Raw genomic sequence first — 16,039 nt, 5'->3', positions numbered from 1 at the left:
AGCCGCCACCTGCGGCCGAGATGGAAGACAGCGTGGTCCTCGTCAGCGACTCGGACTCGGAGGGCGCCCGGTCGCCGCCGCGCCGGCCCTGCCGCCCCCGCCGCTCGCTGCCCACCCCCGCCGTGAGTCCGGGGCTCCCGCCGGGCGCGGCGCCGCTACCCCACACAAAGATGGCGGCGCTCCCATTGCGGGCGGGGACGGGAGCCGCGCACGGACAAGAAGCCTTGGGGCAGTGGAGGGGGGTGGGCGTGTGTTCCCGGGGACCCCTCGGTCCCGTCCCGTCCCGCCCCAGCCGCATCCTTAGGGGCCTCCCACCCTCTTCCCAGCCGGGCTCGACTCTCCGCGGCCACCTCCCGCCAGCAGAGCCCCGTTCCGCAAGCGCGCCCCTCGCAGGGGTGCCAGCCTCCTTGGCCATGTACCCTTCGAAAGAGCCCGCCGCCCGCCATGGAGTGTCGCCGTGCCCTGTGCACACCGAGGAGGGTCCAGCCCTGCAGGGCTCAGCCCCCGGCGGGTCCAGCGGCGGGATGCGGTGGGGCGGTTGCCGTCCCTCGCCCCCTGTGCCGTTGCTGTGCCCGGTCCAGCTCCGCCGGCGGGTGCGGGGCCGGTGAGGCCGTGCGGCGGCGGCGGCTCCGGGCGCGAGGCTCAGCCCCGGGCGGGGGAACGGTCGGTCCCCGGCCCCGCACCGCTGTCCCGGGTCCTGAGGCAGTTGGAGGCCGCTGGGCTTTGCCACCTCCCTGGGGAAGGCAGCAGGTCTGAGTCGGGGCAAAAATGGATTTAAATTGTCTGCTAAACGTGTTCCCTGATTCGAGGTGTTGAGGGGGCTGACCCTTCCTGGGCACGCAAAGATCTTGGGAAGTGCTGTGTCCTGCCTGCTGCTGGTGCGAGTACAGCTGCCTTCCCCCGCCGCCCCTCGGACCCTGCATCGGCCAGCGAGGCCTGGGTGGGAATCCCCAATGTCTCAGGGCTGCTGTAGCTCCAGACTGGTGCCACAGATCAAAAGGCAGCTTTGTTTCCTGCCACTCCCGCCAGGGTTTGGATCCTGTGCTGTTCCTGCCGGTGCCTGGGGACATGAGAGCTCCCTGTGCTTCCCTTGCCTTCCCTGAACATGCCAGAAGGACTGGCATTTCCCTGTCATGGGAAGGAGCTGAGCAGGCAGCCAGGTCTGCTCTGAGCTGAGGCATGAGGACATGAGCCCTGAGGGCAGAGGGGAAGAAGAGCTTGGGTCAGGCTCAGCCTCAGCTGTGCTGCCAGGGGAGGCTGATCCCAGAGCTCAGGGCCACAGGCCCCCTCAGACAGGGCAGAAGGGTCGTTGCCCCTGTTTTCTTTTGCTGGGCTGGTGTCCTTTTCCCTCTTGGACTCGGCTACAGTGCCACCATAGCAGAGGCTCCCAACAGGACAGGACACTGACACTGCTGCTCCGTCCCCACAGGAGATCATTGACCTGACCTGTGAGGACACAAACACAGACCTGACACCATCGAGCAGCCTCGCCATCATCGACCTGACTGAGGACATGTGCAGCCCTCTCCACTCCACCCTTGGTGCTGCTCAGAACCCCAGAAATGTGCCTGCTGCCCCAGCAGCACACCTGTCCCATCCCCAACTCTGCCCCACCACAGAAGAAGAAATGCAAGCAGTGGCAGAGCCGAGCCCTGCACCAGCATGGCACAGCACCCCTGTGAAGCTCAGTTCCACCATGGACACAGCAGAAATCATGGAGAACTGGAGCTGCCTCTCTCCTGCTTCTAGCTGCCACAGCTGGAGCTCAGAGCAGGACTACAGCACTACCACCTTTAGCAGCAACTTGGACTCACAGCTGGACTCAGACATGCTGTCCCTGTCCCCATCCCCCCCCAGCCTGGACAGCAACAGCAGCTGGAGAGCTGATGGCCCAGAGGAAGACCCTCCCCAGCTCTGCCAGGAAAGGAACCTCCCTCCAAGGCTGAGCCCTGCCCCAACCATTCCTAAAGCACCAGGAAAGGCCCAAAGGCCTCTGCTGGAAACAAGTGACTTCCCATCACACCAACCAATCCAGCACAGCACCCCAGCCAGGACTGACGCTGACAGCAAGGCCTGGCTGGACAAACTGCACAGTTTCAGGAGGAGTGGAGTCCAGCACCTCTTCCTCCAAGGCATAGCACCTAACAGGGAAACACAGCAGGTAAACAGGGTTTGGAGCAGCCCCTGCTCCCCTTGTCCTTTGCCAGGCAGTCAGGGGCTCTGGTTATTGCAGCTCCCTTCACGGTGGGCCCTGCACCACAGCTGGGTTCCTCTGTGTTGGGGGAGCTTTCACCCATTGCCTTGCCTTGTACACAGCAGAAACCTGGGCTCATCCCCAGCGGGAAGCTGAGCATGGTGCGCACAACTATGGAGGAGAACATCCTGGAGGGCACCTTGTATTTCCTGAGCGAGTTTGTCTCCTGCCAGCACTGTCCCCCCAAAGAAATCATCTGCCACCTGATCAGACAGATGCTGTTGGACACCAACGAAGGGGAGATCCTGAAGGACATCTACATGCTGCTGATGAAGATCCAAATGTATGTGTTCCCCTTGTCCTGGTGCCCTGGGGCTGGCCTAGGTGCTCCCAGGGGTCTGCCCAGCGTAAGGGTTATTCTCTCTAGTGCTCACCCACAGAAGAGGGAGTGATTTCCCCTATAAGCCAGGATAATCCTCCTGCCAGCACAGGCACACCCCGGGCTCTCTGAGGGTGGGTCAGGGACAGCTTGTGACACAAGGGAGCCCTTGGGGACAGAAGAGTGTGTTTGCCTTGCTGTGAAGCACAGGTCTCATTCTTCACTGCTGTGACCTAGCAGAAGTGCCTTTCCTGGGCTGCAGCAGTTCCCTTGCTGCCCTCAGGTTTTCCACAAAGAAGTACAATGTTTTATGAGGCCATAGGCCCAGGAAGGAGTCCTGGGCATCTCCATAGAGTACAGCCCCTCTCAGGTACTTCCAAAAAATTAATGTGGTATGGTGAGGAGAAGGGATGAGGGCAAAGATGGAGAGAAGAAGGCAGGGGAGGCACCTGAGCAAGTGGGGTGGGAGTGGCTGGGGAAGGGCCAAGGGCTGGGGAAGGGCTAAGGGGCTGCCATGCCTCCAGGCAGGTGGTCAGGCAGTTCAGCACAAATAGACAGGGCTGTCCTTGCAGGCTCCATCCAGCCAACGTCGCCACTGTGGGATGGGACTGGAAACTGGTGAACTTCGTCATGGAGGACCAGGTACTTGGCACAGGGGGCAGGGATCATGCAGCACATGCTGCCTGGGGGTGAGCGTTACCCAAGTGCTTCGTGTGGCTGTGCTCTGCAGAGCTGGCCAGTCCAACAGTGAGTGCCAGCTGGGAATCCCACATTTATCCACAGTGCTCCCTTAACCCTCTGCACGGTTTTAGGCAGGCTGTCCACTGAAGAAGGCACAGCAACAGATAAACCCTCTCTGGGTCACAACACTAGTGAAATGCCCCTCAGGGCCTTGCCTGAGCCAGGCAGCTCCTCCTAGAACTACTCCTCAGTCACGTACATCAGTCCACTCTCGAGACAGCCAAATTCCCTGGTGTTCCTCACCCTGTGGCCCCACCAGGCTCATACATTCTCCATCTGCCCCCAGGAGAAGCCCCCTGGCCGGCTCCTCTTCCTGCAGTACGTGGTGCAGACCCTGGAGGATGACTTGCAGCACAATCTGAAGTCACAGCTGCTGCAGAAGTCAATTGCCAAGAAAGTGCTTTCATGTGACTTGTACTTCTCCAATGTCAGGTAATGGACATATCCTGCTCCTTGTTCTCTAACCAGAAAATGAGAGGCAGAGGCTCAGGGAACACTTGTTGAGACTCCAGTCAGACTTTCCAAGAAGCAGACTTGGGAGACAAAGGGAAAGTGTAGGGTCAATAATAGGAGCTAGGAAAAGATTAACAAAAGCAAACCACCAGAGACAATGCAAGGCCTTTCCAGTCACCATACAGTGGGCTTTTCCCAGGAATGAGGTCAGATTTGCATTGCTGAGGACTGAGAAGGAGGCAGTCCTGTGGGCAGGTGTACAAGAGAGCTCCTCTGTTGAGCTGCTCAACAGAGCTACTTCCCTAACCTGTCCAAGTGGGTGGAACATTCTCTTCATTCTCAGGGTCTTTCCTCAAGCTCCAAGTGTACCTAGAGGTCAGAACACAGCAAAACGAGGCACATCCCCAATAAAATTCTTGTTTCTGTCCCAGGGAAGTGGTGAAGTGGTTGGTGGCAGCAGTTACAGGAGTCGGGTTCTCCCAGCCCCCGGAGCAGCTGCAAGAAGCCAGGGCTGAACACAGCTCATCTTCACCAAGGCTGGCCAGCACTGACCAGGCTCAGACAGCTTTCTTTGCCCAAAAGTAAGCTCCAGAATTCCAAACTCCCTGCTGGCATTATCATGGACCCAGGTCAGGCAGAAGCCACAGTCTCTCTCCCCCTGCCAGTTCAGGGAAGCCAGACTGTACCTGTGACCAGCTTTGCTGGTTCTTCTTTGGGTTAGATACACGACTTGGTGAGCAAAAGACTCTCACCTGGTAGGAAACTGGCTCAGTGTCATCCTCTTGCATGCAGTGTAAGGCTGGAGCTCTTGGCCCACACTCAGGCTGTCCCATGCTGCTCCAACAATCAGAAGAGCCACCAACACCTCCCGAGGGCCAATCTGGGGATGAGCTTTGCTTGCAAGAGCATCAGATTCAGAAGCACCAGGAGACACCAAACCTGGCGCACCGCATTTCCGTGTCCCTTGTTGCACGAGGCTGAACTAGGGGCCATCCCCAAGGCTTTGCTTGGCAAGCTGAGGAGCAGAGTCTCCCTGTGCTGACTGTCCCTCTCACCCAGGGTGATACTGCTGCTCCAGCGGATGTTGTCCATGGCAGTGGAAGTGGACAGATCTCCCACCTGCAGCTCCCGTAAGATCGCAGATGACATATTCCCCTTCATACTGAACATCCCCCTGAGGAGCCAAAGGTGAGACAAGCGTGTGCAAGGCAGCATTTGCATGTGTGAACTGTGGTCTTACTCCCAGTTTACATCCAAGTCTGGATGCATAAAGTTCTACAGGGTATAGAAAGACAGGCCAGCCAGCAAGAGCATGGCTGTGTCTCCCATGGAGATACAACATCACCAGCTGAACAGGTGGTGTGTTGCTGAGATCAGTCAATTCTCCCATTTGTTAGTTGTGTGACCTTAAAACTGTAAAGAGGGTCTGAAAAGCAGCACTGTGCATTAGTACGTTAGCACTGATTCCCATGGGCAACCCGGTAGTCAGAAATACGATACAGTTCCTACAGCTTTGCCTTGACATCCTTTGTTTGGTTCTTTAAGAAATGCAAATGCGAAGACAAAGCACAAGGGCCTGACTGGCCCTGGTGTAAACAAGAGACCACTAGGCCCCCAAGCATTTCAAACCCCTGTTTGCAGTGCCCAGCAGGCAGCCCTTCACACCCTTTCAGCAGAACTCTGCACACAGCAGGTGTAACTGAGCCAAACTGACTCTAACCAAGCTGCCGCTTTGCCCAGGACAGATATAGATCCGTCTGCCCCTCACCCCTTGTCACGCTTGGCTTGGCTGTGCTCCCTGCAGGTCAGCAGGAATGGGCCACTGCCACACAGGCTGCTGGGTGGGGTGGAGTGAAGCAGCTCAATTTGCTTTAGAGACTCTACTCACTTCCAGCTGCTGCAGGTGACACCTGAGGACGAAAACATGGCCATGGCCAAGCTGCATAACAAAGGTCTCTCACCACATCTGGTGGTCTTCCTTCCACAGCACGGCTGGGCAGCCCCTGCAGTCCCCCACATCTGCACTGGGTCAGCAGCACAGCAGGAGCATGCTGGAACAGTTGTCTCTGGTCAGGCTGTGCTGTCTGTCCCAAAGTAAATTCCTTTTGTGTTCCAGGGAAACTTTAGTAAACACCATGGAGAGCCAGCTCCTGCGCTGCAGACTGCTAGAGCTGTTATTCCAGCATAGCTGTGATGTGCCCACAACCTCATCCATGTCTCTGGACAAGATCCTGTATTTCCTGAGCCACTCCTCTGTGCTGCCACAATTTCAGGTATCCAGTACAACCTCTCCATTGACTTATTTTCCTCTGAGAAAACTTCTAACAACCAAATACTATCTCCTGTCCTAGGATGAAACGGCAACGTGGCAAAGGTGGGACGAGATGCTGCAGTACTTGAGTTTGCTGCTACTGAGTTACCAAAGTGTAAAACTGGGTAAGCACTGCTTGTTCTGGCCCTAACAAACAGTCTCATCAAGAGGCTGCAGTAGAACAGCCAAATTCCTCTTCTCATCACTCTTGGGCTCATGGCCACTGAATCTTATAAAGACAGTGTGCCTCCATCCGTGATAGTAACTATTCCCAGCAGTCAAAGTAGTGATGCTGCATCAATGAGAGCACCCAACTTGCTTTGCCAAGTTTAGCCCCTACAAAATAGTCTTCTTTCTAAAGGAAGGAAGCACTTCCCAGCACTGGAAAGTACACAAGAGGGTGCTTTGTATCCAGTGTTGTCTAAGTTGCTGCACAGTGGATGGAAGAACAGGGTGGTTTAGGAAAAAAAGCAGAAGGCAAAGGGATCATAGAATATCCCGAGTTGGAAGGGACCTACAAGAATCATTGAATGCAACTCCTGGCCCTGCACAGACACTCCATAATCCCACCCTGTGCCTGAGTGTTGTCCAAACACTTCTGGAGCTCTGGCAGCCTTGGGGCCATGACCATTCCATGGGGAGCCTGGTCAGTGCCCCTAGGGGGAAGAACTTTTTCCTAATAGCCAACCTAAAACTCCCCTGGCACATCTCCAGTCATTCCTGCAGGTCCTGTCACTGTCCTACAGAGCAGAGATCAGAGATGCCCCTCCTGAGGAAGCTGCAGACCCCACTGAGGTCTGATCTGTCTCCTCAAGGCTAAACACACCAAGTGACCTCAGCCACTCCTCATGTGGCTTCCCGTCTAAACCCCTCACCATCTCCAAAGAGCATCACCATCTCCTTTGGGCACTCTTTGGGCAAGCCAGGACACTTTCAGCACTTGGTAAATTGGGCAGGGAGCACCACCCACAGCAGCCATGGAAAGAGAAGCATGTCTGACCCTAGGAGAGTGGCAGAGTCACAAAACACTCTGTAAAACTCCCTAAAAGTAATTCTGCCAGAAGTCTCTTCCAACTTCAGGTGCTTTAGCCCAGGGTTAAGGCTCTCATGAATGAATGCAGAGGAATCCACCATCATGTATGCAAAGTCTCACTCTCCCTGAAGCCCTAGGCAATCACTGTTGTTGGGCTCTTTGGAGACTCCTTTGCAGCTGCCCTTTTGCCATTCACACAAGGATTATACAAGCTTTGCCCCTTCCCCATTCCCTGGGCTCTCTCCACATGCAGAATGAGCTCCAGGAGGGGCTGGTTCCTTCTTCCCAAAGTCTTGTGCAGAACCATAAAGGATAACGATCAGCCCCGTTCCCAGCACTGCCTGTGGCACACTGGGATCCATCCCAGCAGCTCAGGCAGCCCCTTGCATGTTGCCTCTGCCCACCAGCATCTCCTCTTGCAGAGCACCTGCGGAGCTCCCTCAGTGACCGGATGGACTTGATTGCTCAGAAAGCCAAGCCCAGGCCCCAGGACAGTGATGACATCAGCCAGCTGGACATTCAGCTGAAGATGAATGACTTCATCAGCAGAATGCAGGAGGCCCTGGGGCAGCCTTTACCCCTACAAATCCAGGAGAAATTGCTCATGCTGCAAGAGTTGTTCTTCATTGTCGCTACTACCTGACGGAGACAACCCCTGCAGCAAGGGGGACAAAACTTCATGTTCTCAATATAAAACCCCCCTTTTTTGTGCTGCAATCTCAACATCATGGGGGTTTCATTTATACATTTCTTTGGAAAGATGTCTGGTTTACATTGTCTCAGAATTTCCTTTCAAATTTGCTTCATTGTACAGTTTTACTAGGCACTTTGTACACTTTAAAAAATAAATTATTTTCATATTTGCTACGATTCTTTCATCTTGGTGCCAGCCCTGCCCAAAGCAAGTGCAGAGCTCTGTCAGCTCACACCACAAGACCATGCTTTAACCCCAGCTTTCCCAATCCGTGAGATTCACCTGTGTAATCAGGACCACAGCAGTAGCCTGTACCTCAGTACCTGGATCTATTCCATGACTTTTAGCTCAGCTTACACTCCAGGAGCACAGGGAACACAATCATTCAGCTCAGACATCCCCAGCCCAGGTGAATCATATGCTCCATCAGCAGGACTTTAAAGGGCAGCTAAAAACACTCAAACAGCACCAAACCACATCTTTCCAGAGGGGAACTGGGCACCTCTAGGGAAATACCAGCCTGGTTCCCATACCTGTGCCCACCCCCACAGTACAGGTGGGAACACAGCACACAAGCAACAAGGGACACAATCTCAGGAACATGAAGAATTTGAATTGCTCAAGAAAACCCAAAGACTTCATGTTATGTTTCATCTGCACAAGCCTTAAGACAGAACTGAGCCTGGCTGTAAACCCAGTCTCCCTGTCAAAGGAAAGTTTGTGGGCAAACATTTCACCCTAGCGAGGTGCTGCTGGAGCCTTGTCCATCAGAACCTTGACCCCACACTCACTGGAGAGCCCCACATTTCTCCCACAGATGGCTCTACCAGCACCAACACACACTGTGGACCTCCATTCCACAAGGATTTTATTGTCCTGTAGCAAACAAAAACATACACATTAGGAGACGTGAATACAGACAACAAATAAATTAATGTCAAATGAGAGCCTGATTGCCAAGGTGCAAATGAGTGGTGACAGAACTGCTGGGTTGGGTGGGAGACTTTCACACAACAAATCTCTGGCAGTGCTGCTGAAGCTTGAGAGAAAGCAGTGCTACAAAATGTGCTGCTTCAGAGGGGCCAGCAGCCAGCCAAGGGAGCCAACCCTGCCTCACCCTCCAGGGAGAATGTTTGGTTTAAGAAGGCAGAAACCCCGGAGCTCAACAGTTACCAGATGTTAAGTAACCTCTGTATAATGTCCTGGCAACAGAGAAGCTTCCAGCTGCAAGGCTGCTGCTGGCTGAGAGACTCTGCAACACAGTCGTGAGATCAAGAGCAGACCTGAGAAGACCCATTTGCCAGAGCACAGGTGAGGATTACAGAGCAATGCTGCCTATCATGCTTAAAGGATTAGATGGTAGCCAGGAGTTCCTTCCACTTTTCCTGAAAGTCAGTGTTAGCTGTTCCCAGGAACTGGTTCTGACCAGGTCAAGGATCACATCCAGTTGTACCTCAGCAGGGAGGAACGTTCAGCCTTGGTCAGCCCTCAGTCCTCCCCCAGCCCTGAAGAACACAATGCTGATAAAACAAAATACCCTGTCTGAGAAGTGTTTCCAGTGTCTAATACATTCTATGTGATTCTAGGGTAAAAAACCCCAACAAAAACAAATCAAGCAGCACCCAGAGTGCCAGAACACCTGCAAATCTGCTGTCTAGAAGGCAGGACAGTGCTGTTTTGCAGAAAGAAGAGAAGAGGATTACTTGGTTCCAGCCACACCAGCTTTGGTCATTTCCACCTTCTTAGAGGAACATGAAGAGTTGGAAGAAAAGGAATTCTTCCTTATTACTTCCAAGCTCCATTAGATTCTTCTCCCTGCCTTTCCAATGAGAGCACCTTAGAATGATCACTGGTCCCTTTTCCCTTTAAAAAACATTCCAAGAACAAAAAACATGGTCACACTGGATAGTAAGGGAGTACCACATTTAAACTGACCAACCACATACCCCATCTTCCTTCTGGCAGTTAATGGTCCAGTTTTCAGTCCTTGTTTGCTTCCATCATTTCCTGCTCAAGCTCTGACAGAACCAGTCCTCCTGTGGGTCCTTTAGCACCGATCAGGACAAGACAACCAGACTCCAGGCATACAAGCCAGTTGCTCACACACCACATGGAATCCTGTCCCAAAAAAACATGGCTCAGGGTTTCACTGTGGTGTGGTGTACTGGGAAGCACATCCAGAGCAGCCTGGCAGCCCAAACCGGTGCACTGCAGCAGACAGGATGGTTTACATTGGTTTAGGACTGGTGCAGGAGTTTTTCCAAGACTGGCTTTAGCAGGACAATCACAACTGTTTCTTTTTCTGAGATAAAGAGCTGGAAAGGGAGACTTTCCTACTTTACTGCAGCACACAGACAGGGAAGCAGAGCCTAAGACACACTTGTAGCCTGCTAAAGACACTGGAAGCTTTCCTCTAGAACCCAGTGGGAGTGAGCACGTTCAGATCCCGAGGTTTGATATTGTGGGAACGTGGAGATTGTTTCCTCCCATCTGTGCCTGGAATGTCCATTTTGGGTGGCTTGAAGGTGACTGGATCCTCTGACATCCTTGTAGCCTGTGCACGCATCAGCTCCATTGGGGATGGCTTCTGGGCACCCTTATAGGACTGAATGGTAAATCCTCCTGATGAAAAAAAAAATCACAGTAAAAACCAGGAAAACCAGTCAAGTCCATTTCCTACTGCTGCCAGGAGTGAGCCGTGTCACTGACACTCAACACCACAGAGAGCCTATGCAAATTCCAGCAGCTTCATGTCATCTCAAGCTTATTCCACATTGGGGCTGGCACTTCCAGTCCTGGTTGTATCAGAGAAAGAGTAAAAAGCTGTCACCTTCACACCCTGCTCCTTCCACTGCAGCTCACTGCAAGTTATTTCTGCTTCCAGATCCTTGGCACAGGTTTTACCCAACTGCTCTATATTTAGGCACAGAAATTATATGACTAACACACATTCCCAAGGTGGTCCTGGAGAGTAACAAGGCAAGCAGGGTAAGACTCCAGAAAGAGCCAGCAAGTCTGTTGTGTGACAGTTTCCCCCTTGCTCTTGGCAAGGCAGATTTTCAAGGACATACCTGCATCACTGGCGGATTTCTGGACAGCTTTAGGTCCAAAAAAGCTCCATCTTTCAGATGGCAATCTGTCCCCACCACCTTCCATAGCAAAGTCTGAGCCAGTGATAGAAATAGAGGATCCCTGACTAAACCAACCCCTAAGGGAAGAAAAAAAAAAAAACATTGAGAATTTTAAAACACAAGAATAAATACTTCAAGTGACTCCACCTTGCCAGGAACTTTCCATGTAGTTAACAGGGGCAATTAAAGAAATCTTAACAGGTTTGTTACCACCCAGGATAAGATATGCATGCTCAAGTTCCACAGGCTTCCAACATTTGGATCTATCCAACACAAATCCTCAGCAGGCTCTGAATTTCACCCCAGACAGTCCCTTACTGGATAAGGAGGTTATTTGTAGCAGCTCCCACCTCAGCAGCCTGTAGGAAACCAAAGGAGGCACAGTACCTGTTTCTATGCCTGGGGGAGGAGTGAGGGGTGCTGCTTGGAGTGGACTGAGCAGAAGAATTCTGTTTGTCATCTTTTGTCATCTCTCCATTCTGCATTTTTAGGTTCTGTCAGGAGAGGCAAGAGAAACAGAAGCAACACAGCTTAAAAACACGACATAAGGAACAACACCTAGTTTTACAGTCAAAACCAGACAATTGTTTCTATCACAGGTAATAAAGTGTCACTTCACCTAAAGTTGTAGCCAGTATTACAATATGTGCATACACCCCTTAAGTTTCTCTCCACATCAAATATAAGCATTTTGAAAGCTCACTTCAGGCTACAGGAAGGAACATTCATAGGGACGTTGTGGATGCAGCAGAGCTCACTTCAGCTACCTGGTAACAGGTCTAAATGCCACAGCACCCATTTGTCTCCAGCACTTTCCAGAGCAACAAAGCCTTCAGTCCCACCAGTTCTGTAATGAGGGTGAGACCAGTTCCCACAGAAGGTACTGGAGTACCAGAACCTGTGAAGCAATCACTGGACATCAGGATGGAAACACTACTCTGGAACAGAGATGAACCTGGGCACAAAATAAACAGGAACTGGGTGCATGCAAACCATGTTATTACGAGCTGGACAGTACAAACTGAACTTTGAAGAAGTCACTTGAAGGGCAGTTACAGTTCAAACACAAAATACACAGGGTACCTTGTAATGTTTCCTGTGGCCATTCAAGCCACACTAATGCAATTCACCGACGCAGTTACTGAAACTTTGACCTCGTGGGAGGACACTGTTGGAGTTGACTATTAAACTCCAACTGTAAGATCTTTCTTTAAGAGCTCAGTAGCCCATGGTAACACATTCATTCAAGACCTTTCTTTCAGTAAGACACATCTGGTAACTTCCACAATGCACGGTTTACAAGTTCTCTTTGGGGACACAGTTACAAAACTGCAGGGCACCATTCAAAAGTACAGCAAGAAATTAGACTGTGTAGGGGTGTCCCCACTTGGAAAGACAACTGTCACAGTTTGACAAGACAGTGAAATGTGACAGATTTCAGACAAACAATTGTTTCAAAACTGCAAAGGCTAATGTTTACTTTAAAATAGAAGTGGGTAAAGTATTCTACACAATGAGCTAAAAGCCTTCAGAGGACTAAAAGCCTTCAGCTTAAGGACTCTTGGCAACATGCTCCAAAAGTTATATCACCAGATAAATGTTGAACTAGACACATCCTGAATGGAGAAATCCAATGGAAAACAAGCCTTACGTGGACTGCCTCAGCCACTCGGTGGTACTTGGTCTCCTCAGTGGTGAGGCCTTTGTGGGGTGTGTAGCCAGCTTCCCTCAGCCCTGCCTGCTGCTCAAAGCGCTGGATGCTCTCCTGAGTCTGCTCTGGAACACACAAGAGCACAAATTCACAAAGAAATGCCACCACAAGCAGTTCTAGCAAAGGCAGCTCCAGCAACGGAAAGCAAACCCCTATTTTTTAATCATTCACACATTGTAACAAGCTGAGGCAGAAAGATGAAGCTGATGAGATATTCTGGCTTGACAACTATCCTGAGACACAGGGCTAATTCAGCTGAACAGTGATTTGTCCCAAATCACCAGATATATCACAAATGCAACACCTGTAATAAATCCCATCTCACCCCAGACACTGCGTCACTCTTACTCACAACTTCATAAACCTAGAAGAACCCACTAAGATGGACATTTTAAGTGGCCCACTACATTCAAGGGAGCCTTGCAGTTTATGTTTTAAAGACTCACAGTGATTTTAGATTAGATAAAATAAGCTATTTCAGTCAGATACAGAGCCAGCATCTAATACACTGATAGCAACTTCAGTTGTGAAAAACACAAGCACTTTCTCCAAACCCCAGCATAAGATGTTCACTCCCTAGTGGAACTAAGAGAAAAGTCAAAAGGAATCAGAGCAGAAAAAGGTTACTGGCAAAGCCCATTGTCTTCTTTAAAACAGATAACACTTCACATATTAAAGTTATTTTCAGATCCCTGTTATTTGTGGCTGCTGAAAGAGGCAGCATGGACAGATTAATACAGAAATAATTCCTCTTATTGGAAAAGGGCACATCTTCTCTGCAAGCATAACTGACCCAATTTTATTTTAAAGCATCATGATTTATGTTTTGAAGTGTTAGCAAGGCAGCTGCTGCTATTAACTAACATAAACGCCAGCCAGTGCTCCATTAGCACAGTGTGCCAGCTCTCCTCACCACTTGGGTTAATGGCAGAGCTCTGCCTGTCACTCAGAAATAGCAAGTTAATAAGCAAACAGAGCAGCAGCAGACTCTGCACTCCAGCAACATGGACTGCAGCGTCCTGTCAGCAAACTCTGCACTCCTCCCTTAGCCCCAGGAAATACAGAAACTCCACATGTGGCCTAATCCCCAGTTCCTTGCCTCCTTCTGGAAATGTCCTCCAAAGCAAAACAAACTCACACAGCACCAGAGCAGAGTCCATCTAAACCCAAGAGCTCTCCAGGAATTACCCTGAGGCATCACCAAGCTGGAGCACTCTCAGTGCCCACCCCCCACGTGAGAGGTGAGCTCTTACTTGTGATCAGGGAGTTCATGATGATGTGAGTGGCCTTGGCCTTCACCACAGGCACCTTGTTCACACTTTCTGTGGACGATGAAGGAGTTATGACTGGTTTCATGTCGGCATCCCCTTCCTCATCCTGTGGGGAAGCAGCAGGGGACAGTTTGAGATGGGAAAGTATCTCAGCACCTGGTCAGGACACACCTCTAACTACACAAGTGAGACAAAGCAACACTGCTCTAAGCCTTCATCTCATGGGAGAAATCCCTGTGCTGTCCTCACTGCAGCCCAGAGTGTTCAGAACCTTAGAATTCATAGCAATGAACAAGCAATTTGCACCCAACATTTGAAAACCTACCAGGATCAGAGCAAACAAGTTGTTAGTCCAAGTACAAAAAGGTCAACAGGAAAGAAACCAGAACATCTGTTCTTCTCCTAAATGCAAACTGGACTTCAAGGTCAACTGAGCAAAAGCACCAAGAGCACCTTCCAAAGGCAGCTCAAGCACCAGCTGTTCACAGAATGCCAGTCACAGAGCAGAACCTGGTGGGAACAACTTGTTTTCCCACCTCATTCCTTGTACGTTTCTTGCTCAGTGTGTCAAGTGGTCGTAGTTCTACCACTGACCACGAGACCCTAGCAAAGAAACAGAAAATAAGTGCTAGAAAACAAAAAATCCTGTGAAACACTGACTTCCTCCTCCCAAAACAGGAGCTCCCTGACTAGAGAGTTTACTTTTTGTACCAAGCTACAACTTTTGGTTGTCTCCCACAAGAAATTTAAAAATCAAAGAGGTATAAAATAGAGGTTAAGCTCAAAGGGATGCACCCAACAACACTTAGCTTCATTTCCAACTTAGAAAACAGCCTCTAAATTTAGAAGGGCTGGTCCTGCACTCAAAGCATAGAATGCCAGAATGGTTTGGGTTGGAAGGGAACTTAAAGATCATCCAGTTCCAACCCCCTGCCATGGTGGGGGGACACTTTCCGCTAAACCAGGTCATCCAGAGCGCACTCCAACCCGGCCTTGAACACTTCAAGGGATGGGGCAGCCACAGTTTCTCCATGCAAACTGTGCCAGTGCCTCACCACCCTTATTGTAAAGGATTTACATCCAACCTAAACCACCCTTATGCTCTAGTTTCATTACAGCTAGCTGCTGGGGTTTTTTTAACCACAAACACCAAGGAGACGCTCAGCACACGCTTGTCCCACCCACACCTCCGTGTGCCCAGAGCAGGGCCAGGCAGCAATGCCGAGTTCTGTCCCCAGCCCTTCCCGAGGGTCCTGCTGCGAGGGCAGGGGGGCAGCGCCAGCCAGAAGGAGGAGTGCCAGGACCGGGAGGATGCTTGGGAGAAAGAGGATGCCAGGAGAGGGGTGCCAGAGCTGCGGGGTACCCAAGGACATGCCGGGGCCAGAGCACCGCCGGGCCCGTACCTTCGAGAGCTCCTGGTACTTGCGCTCGGGGATGACCGGCTGCTTCCAAAGGACGCTGGCACACAGATCGGCGGGCGGCGGCGTCATGGGCGCCGTGTCCTCCAGAGCATCATCGTAGCTGAAGGCGCGGCGTGGGACGCCGAGGGGCAGCGACATCCTGCCCGAGCGGGCCCCACCGCCCGGCTCCAGCGCTGCGGAGAGAGCGCAGCACTCAGCGCCCGCCGCCGCGCCCGACCGAGGCCGGCAGGGAGAGCGGGGGGAACCTTACCGGGAGCGTCGGGCTGCCCAGAGCTCATGGCGGGGGCTCAGCGGGACTCGGCGAGCGGCAGCAGGGCCAGGCCCGGAGCGCTCATAGCGGAGCCTTCGGGGGCTGCCACAGCTGGAGGCTATTTACGGTTGCGGGGGCGCTCTTATAGACGCGAGGTCTCGCGAGATGTGGTAATTTCGCGCGGGGCACGCTGGGAGATGTAGTTCGGGCGGAGAAGGCGCGGCCTACCTGAGGGGCGGTCCCGGGGCGGGTCCCGGGGCGGGTCCCGGGGCGGGTTTCCAGCGCACCCACGGTCCCGGTGGCGCGACTGGGGTCGTGTCCTGCCCACATGTCCTGTCCTCCTGCAGACAGGAGGCTGCTGGGTCCTGGAAAACCTATTGTGGAAGCTGGCAAGCCCATTAGGGAACAGGAGTACATGCCAGACAGTCTCACTGAGACACCTTTTCTACA

At 52.1% G+C, this 16,039-nt stretch overlaps 2 protein-coding genes across 5 annotated transcripts; one reads left to right on the top strand and one right to left on the bottom strand.

The window, feature by feature from the left end:
• Positions 1-7: 7 nt before the first annotated feature.
• Positions 8-7,980, top strand: SIMC1 (SUMO interacting motifs containing 1). 4 transcript variants are annotated; one of them, XM_032124650.1, is made up of 10 exons: positions 8-122; positions 1,430-2,161; positions 2,317-2,537; positions 3,146-3,215; positions 3,601-3,746; positions 4,199-4,348; positions 4,827-4,955; positions 5,884-6,040; positions 6,119-6,203; positions 7,534-7,977. In XM_032124650.1, the coding sequence occupies exons 1-10, from the start codon at positions 21-23 to the stop codon at positions 7,752-7,754; spliced, it is 2,013 nt and encodes a 670-aa protein (XP_031980541.1). In that variant the 5' UTR covers positions 8-20; the 3' UTR covers positions 7,755-7,977. The 4 variants fall into 4 exon arrangements, with proteins under 4 accessions (XP_031980541.1, XP_031980540.1, XP_031980538.1 ...); XM_032124647.1 differs by lacking the exon at positions 8-122 and adding an exon at positions 163-750 and having other exon boundaries at positions 2,320-2,537; positions 7,534-7,979; XM_032124646.1 differs by lacking the exon at positions 8-122 and adding an exon at positions 164-750 and having other exon boundaries at positions 7,534-7,979.
• Positions 7,981-8,656: 676 nt separating this feature from the next.
• KIAA1191 (KIAA1191 ortholog) lies at positions 8,657-15,827 on the bottom strand. The gene is made up of 7 exons (XM_032124652.1): positions 15,590-15,827; positions 15,322-15,512; positions 13,901-14,024; positions 12,588-12,712; positions 11,324-11,430; positions 10,877-11,013; positions 8,657-10,427 (listed from the first exon to the last, which is right to left on the bottom strand). The coding sequence occupies exons 1-7, from the start codon at positions 15,615-15,617 to the stop codon at positions 10,219-10,221; spliced, it is 921 nt and encodes a 306-aa protein (XP_031980543.1). The 5' UTR covers positions 15,618-15,827; the 3' UTR covers positions 8,657-10,218.
• Positions 15,828-16,039: the final 212 nt, after the last annotated feature.

Source organism: Corvus moneduloides, chromosome 15, assembly GCF_009650955.1.
Source record: "Corvus moneduloides isolate bCorMon1 chromosome 15, bCorMon1.pri, whole genome shotgun sequence".
In the NCBI taxonomy this organism is placed as follows: domain Eukaryota; kingdom Metazoa; phylum Chordata; class Aves; order Passeriformes; family Corvidae; genus Corvus; species Corvus moneduloides.
The sequence above is the reverse complement of the archived record's forward strand: the minus strand, read 5'-3'. Positions and strand labels throughout refer to the sequence as shown.

Bases quoted from the DNA above. Each gene is read 5' to 3' on its own strand.
- SIMC1 (XM_032124646.1), top strand. From the start codon at position 445: ATGGAGTGTCGCCGTGCCCTGTGCACACCGAGGAGGGTCCAGCCCTGC. The intron at 2,538-3,145 runs GTATGTGTTCCC...CTGTCCTTGCAG, and splicing joins CTGCTGATGAAGATCCAAAT to GCTCCATCCAGCCAACGTCG. The intron at 4,956-5,883 runs GTGAGACAAGCG...TTTGTGTTCCAG, and splicing joins ATCCCCCTGAGGAGCCAAAG to GGAAACTTTAGTAAACACCA.
- KIAA1191 (XM_032124652.1), bottom strand. From the start codon at position 15,617: ATGAGCTCTGGGCAGCCCGACGCTCCCG. The intron at 11,431-12,587 runs GTAAGGCTTGTT...CTCTCCTGACAG, and splicing joins GAGTGGCTGAGGCAGTCCAC to AACCTAAAAATGCAGAATGG. The intron at 10,428-10,876 runs GTATGTCCTTGA...TTTTTTCATCAG, and splicing joins GAAATCCGCCAGTGATGCAG to GAGGATTTACCATTCAGTCC.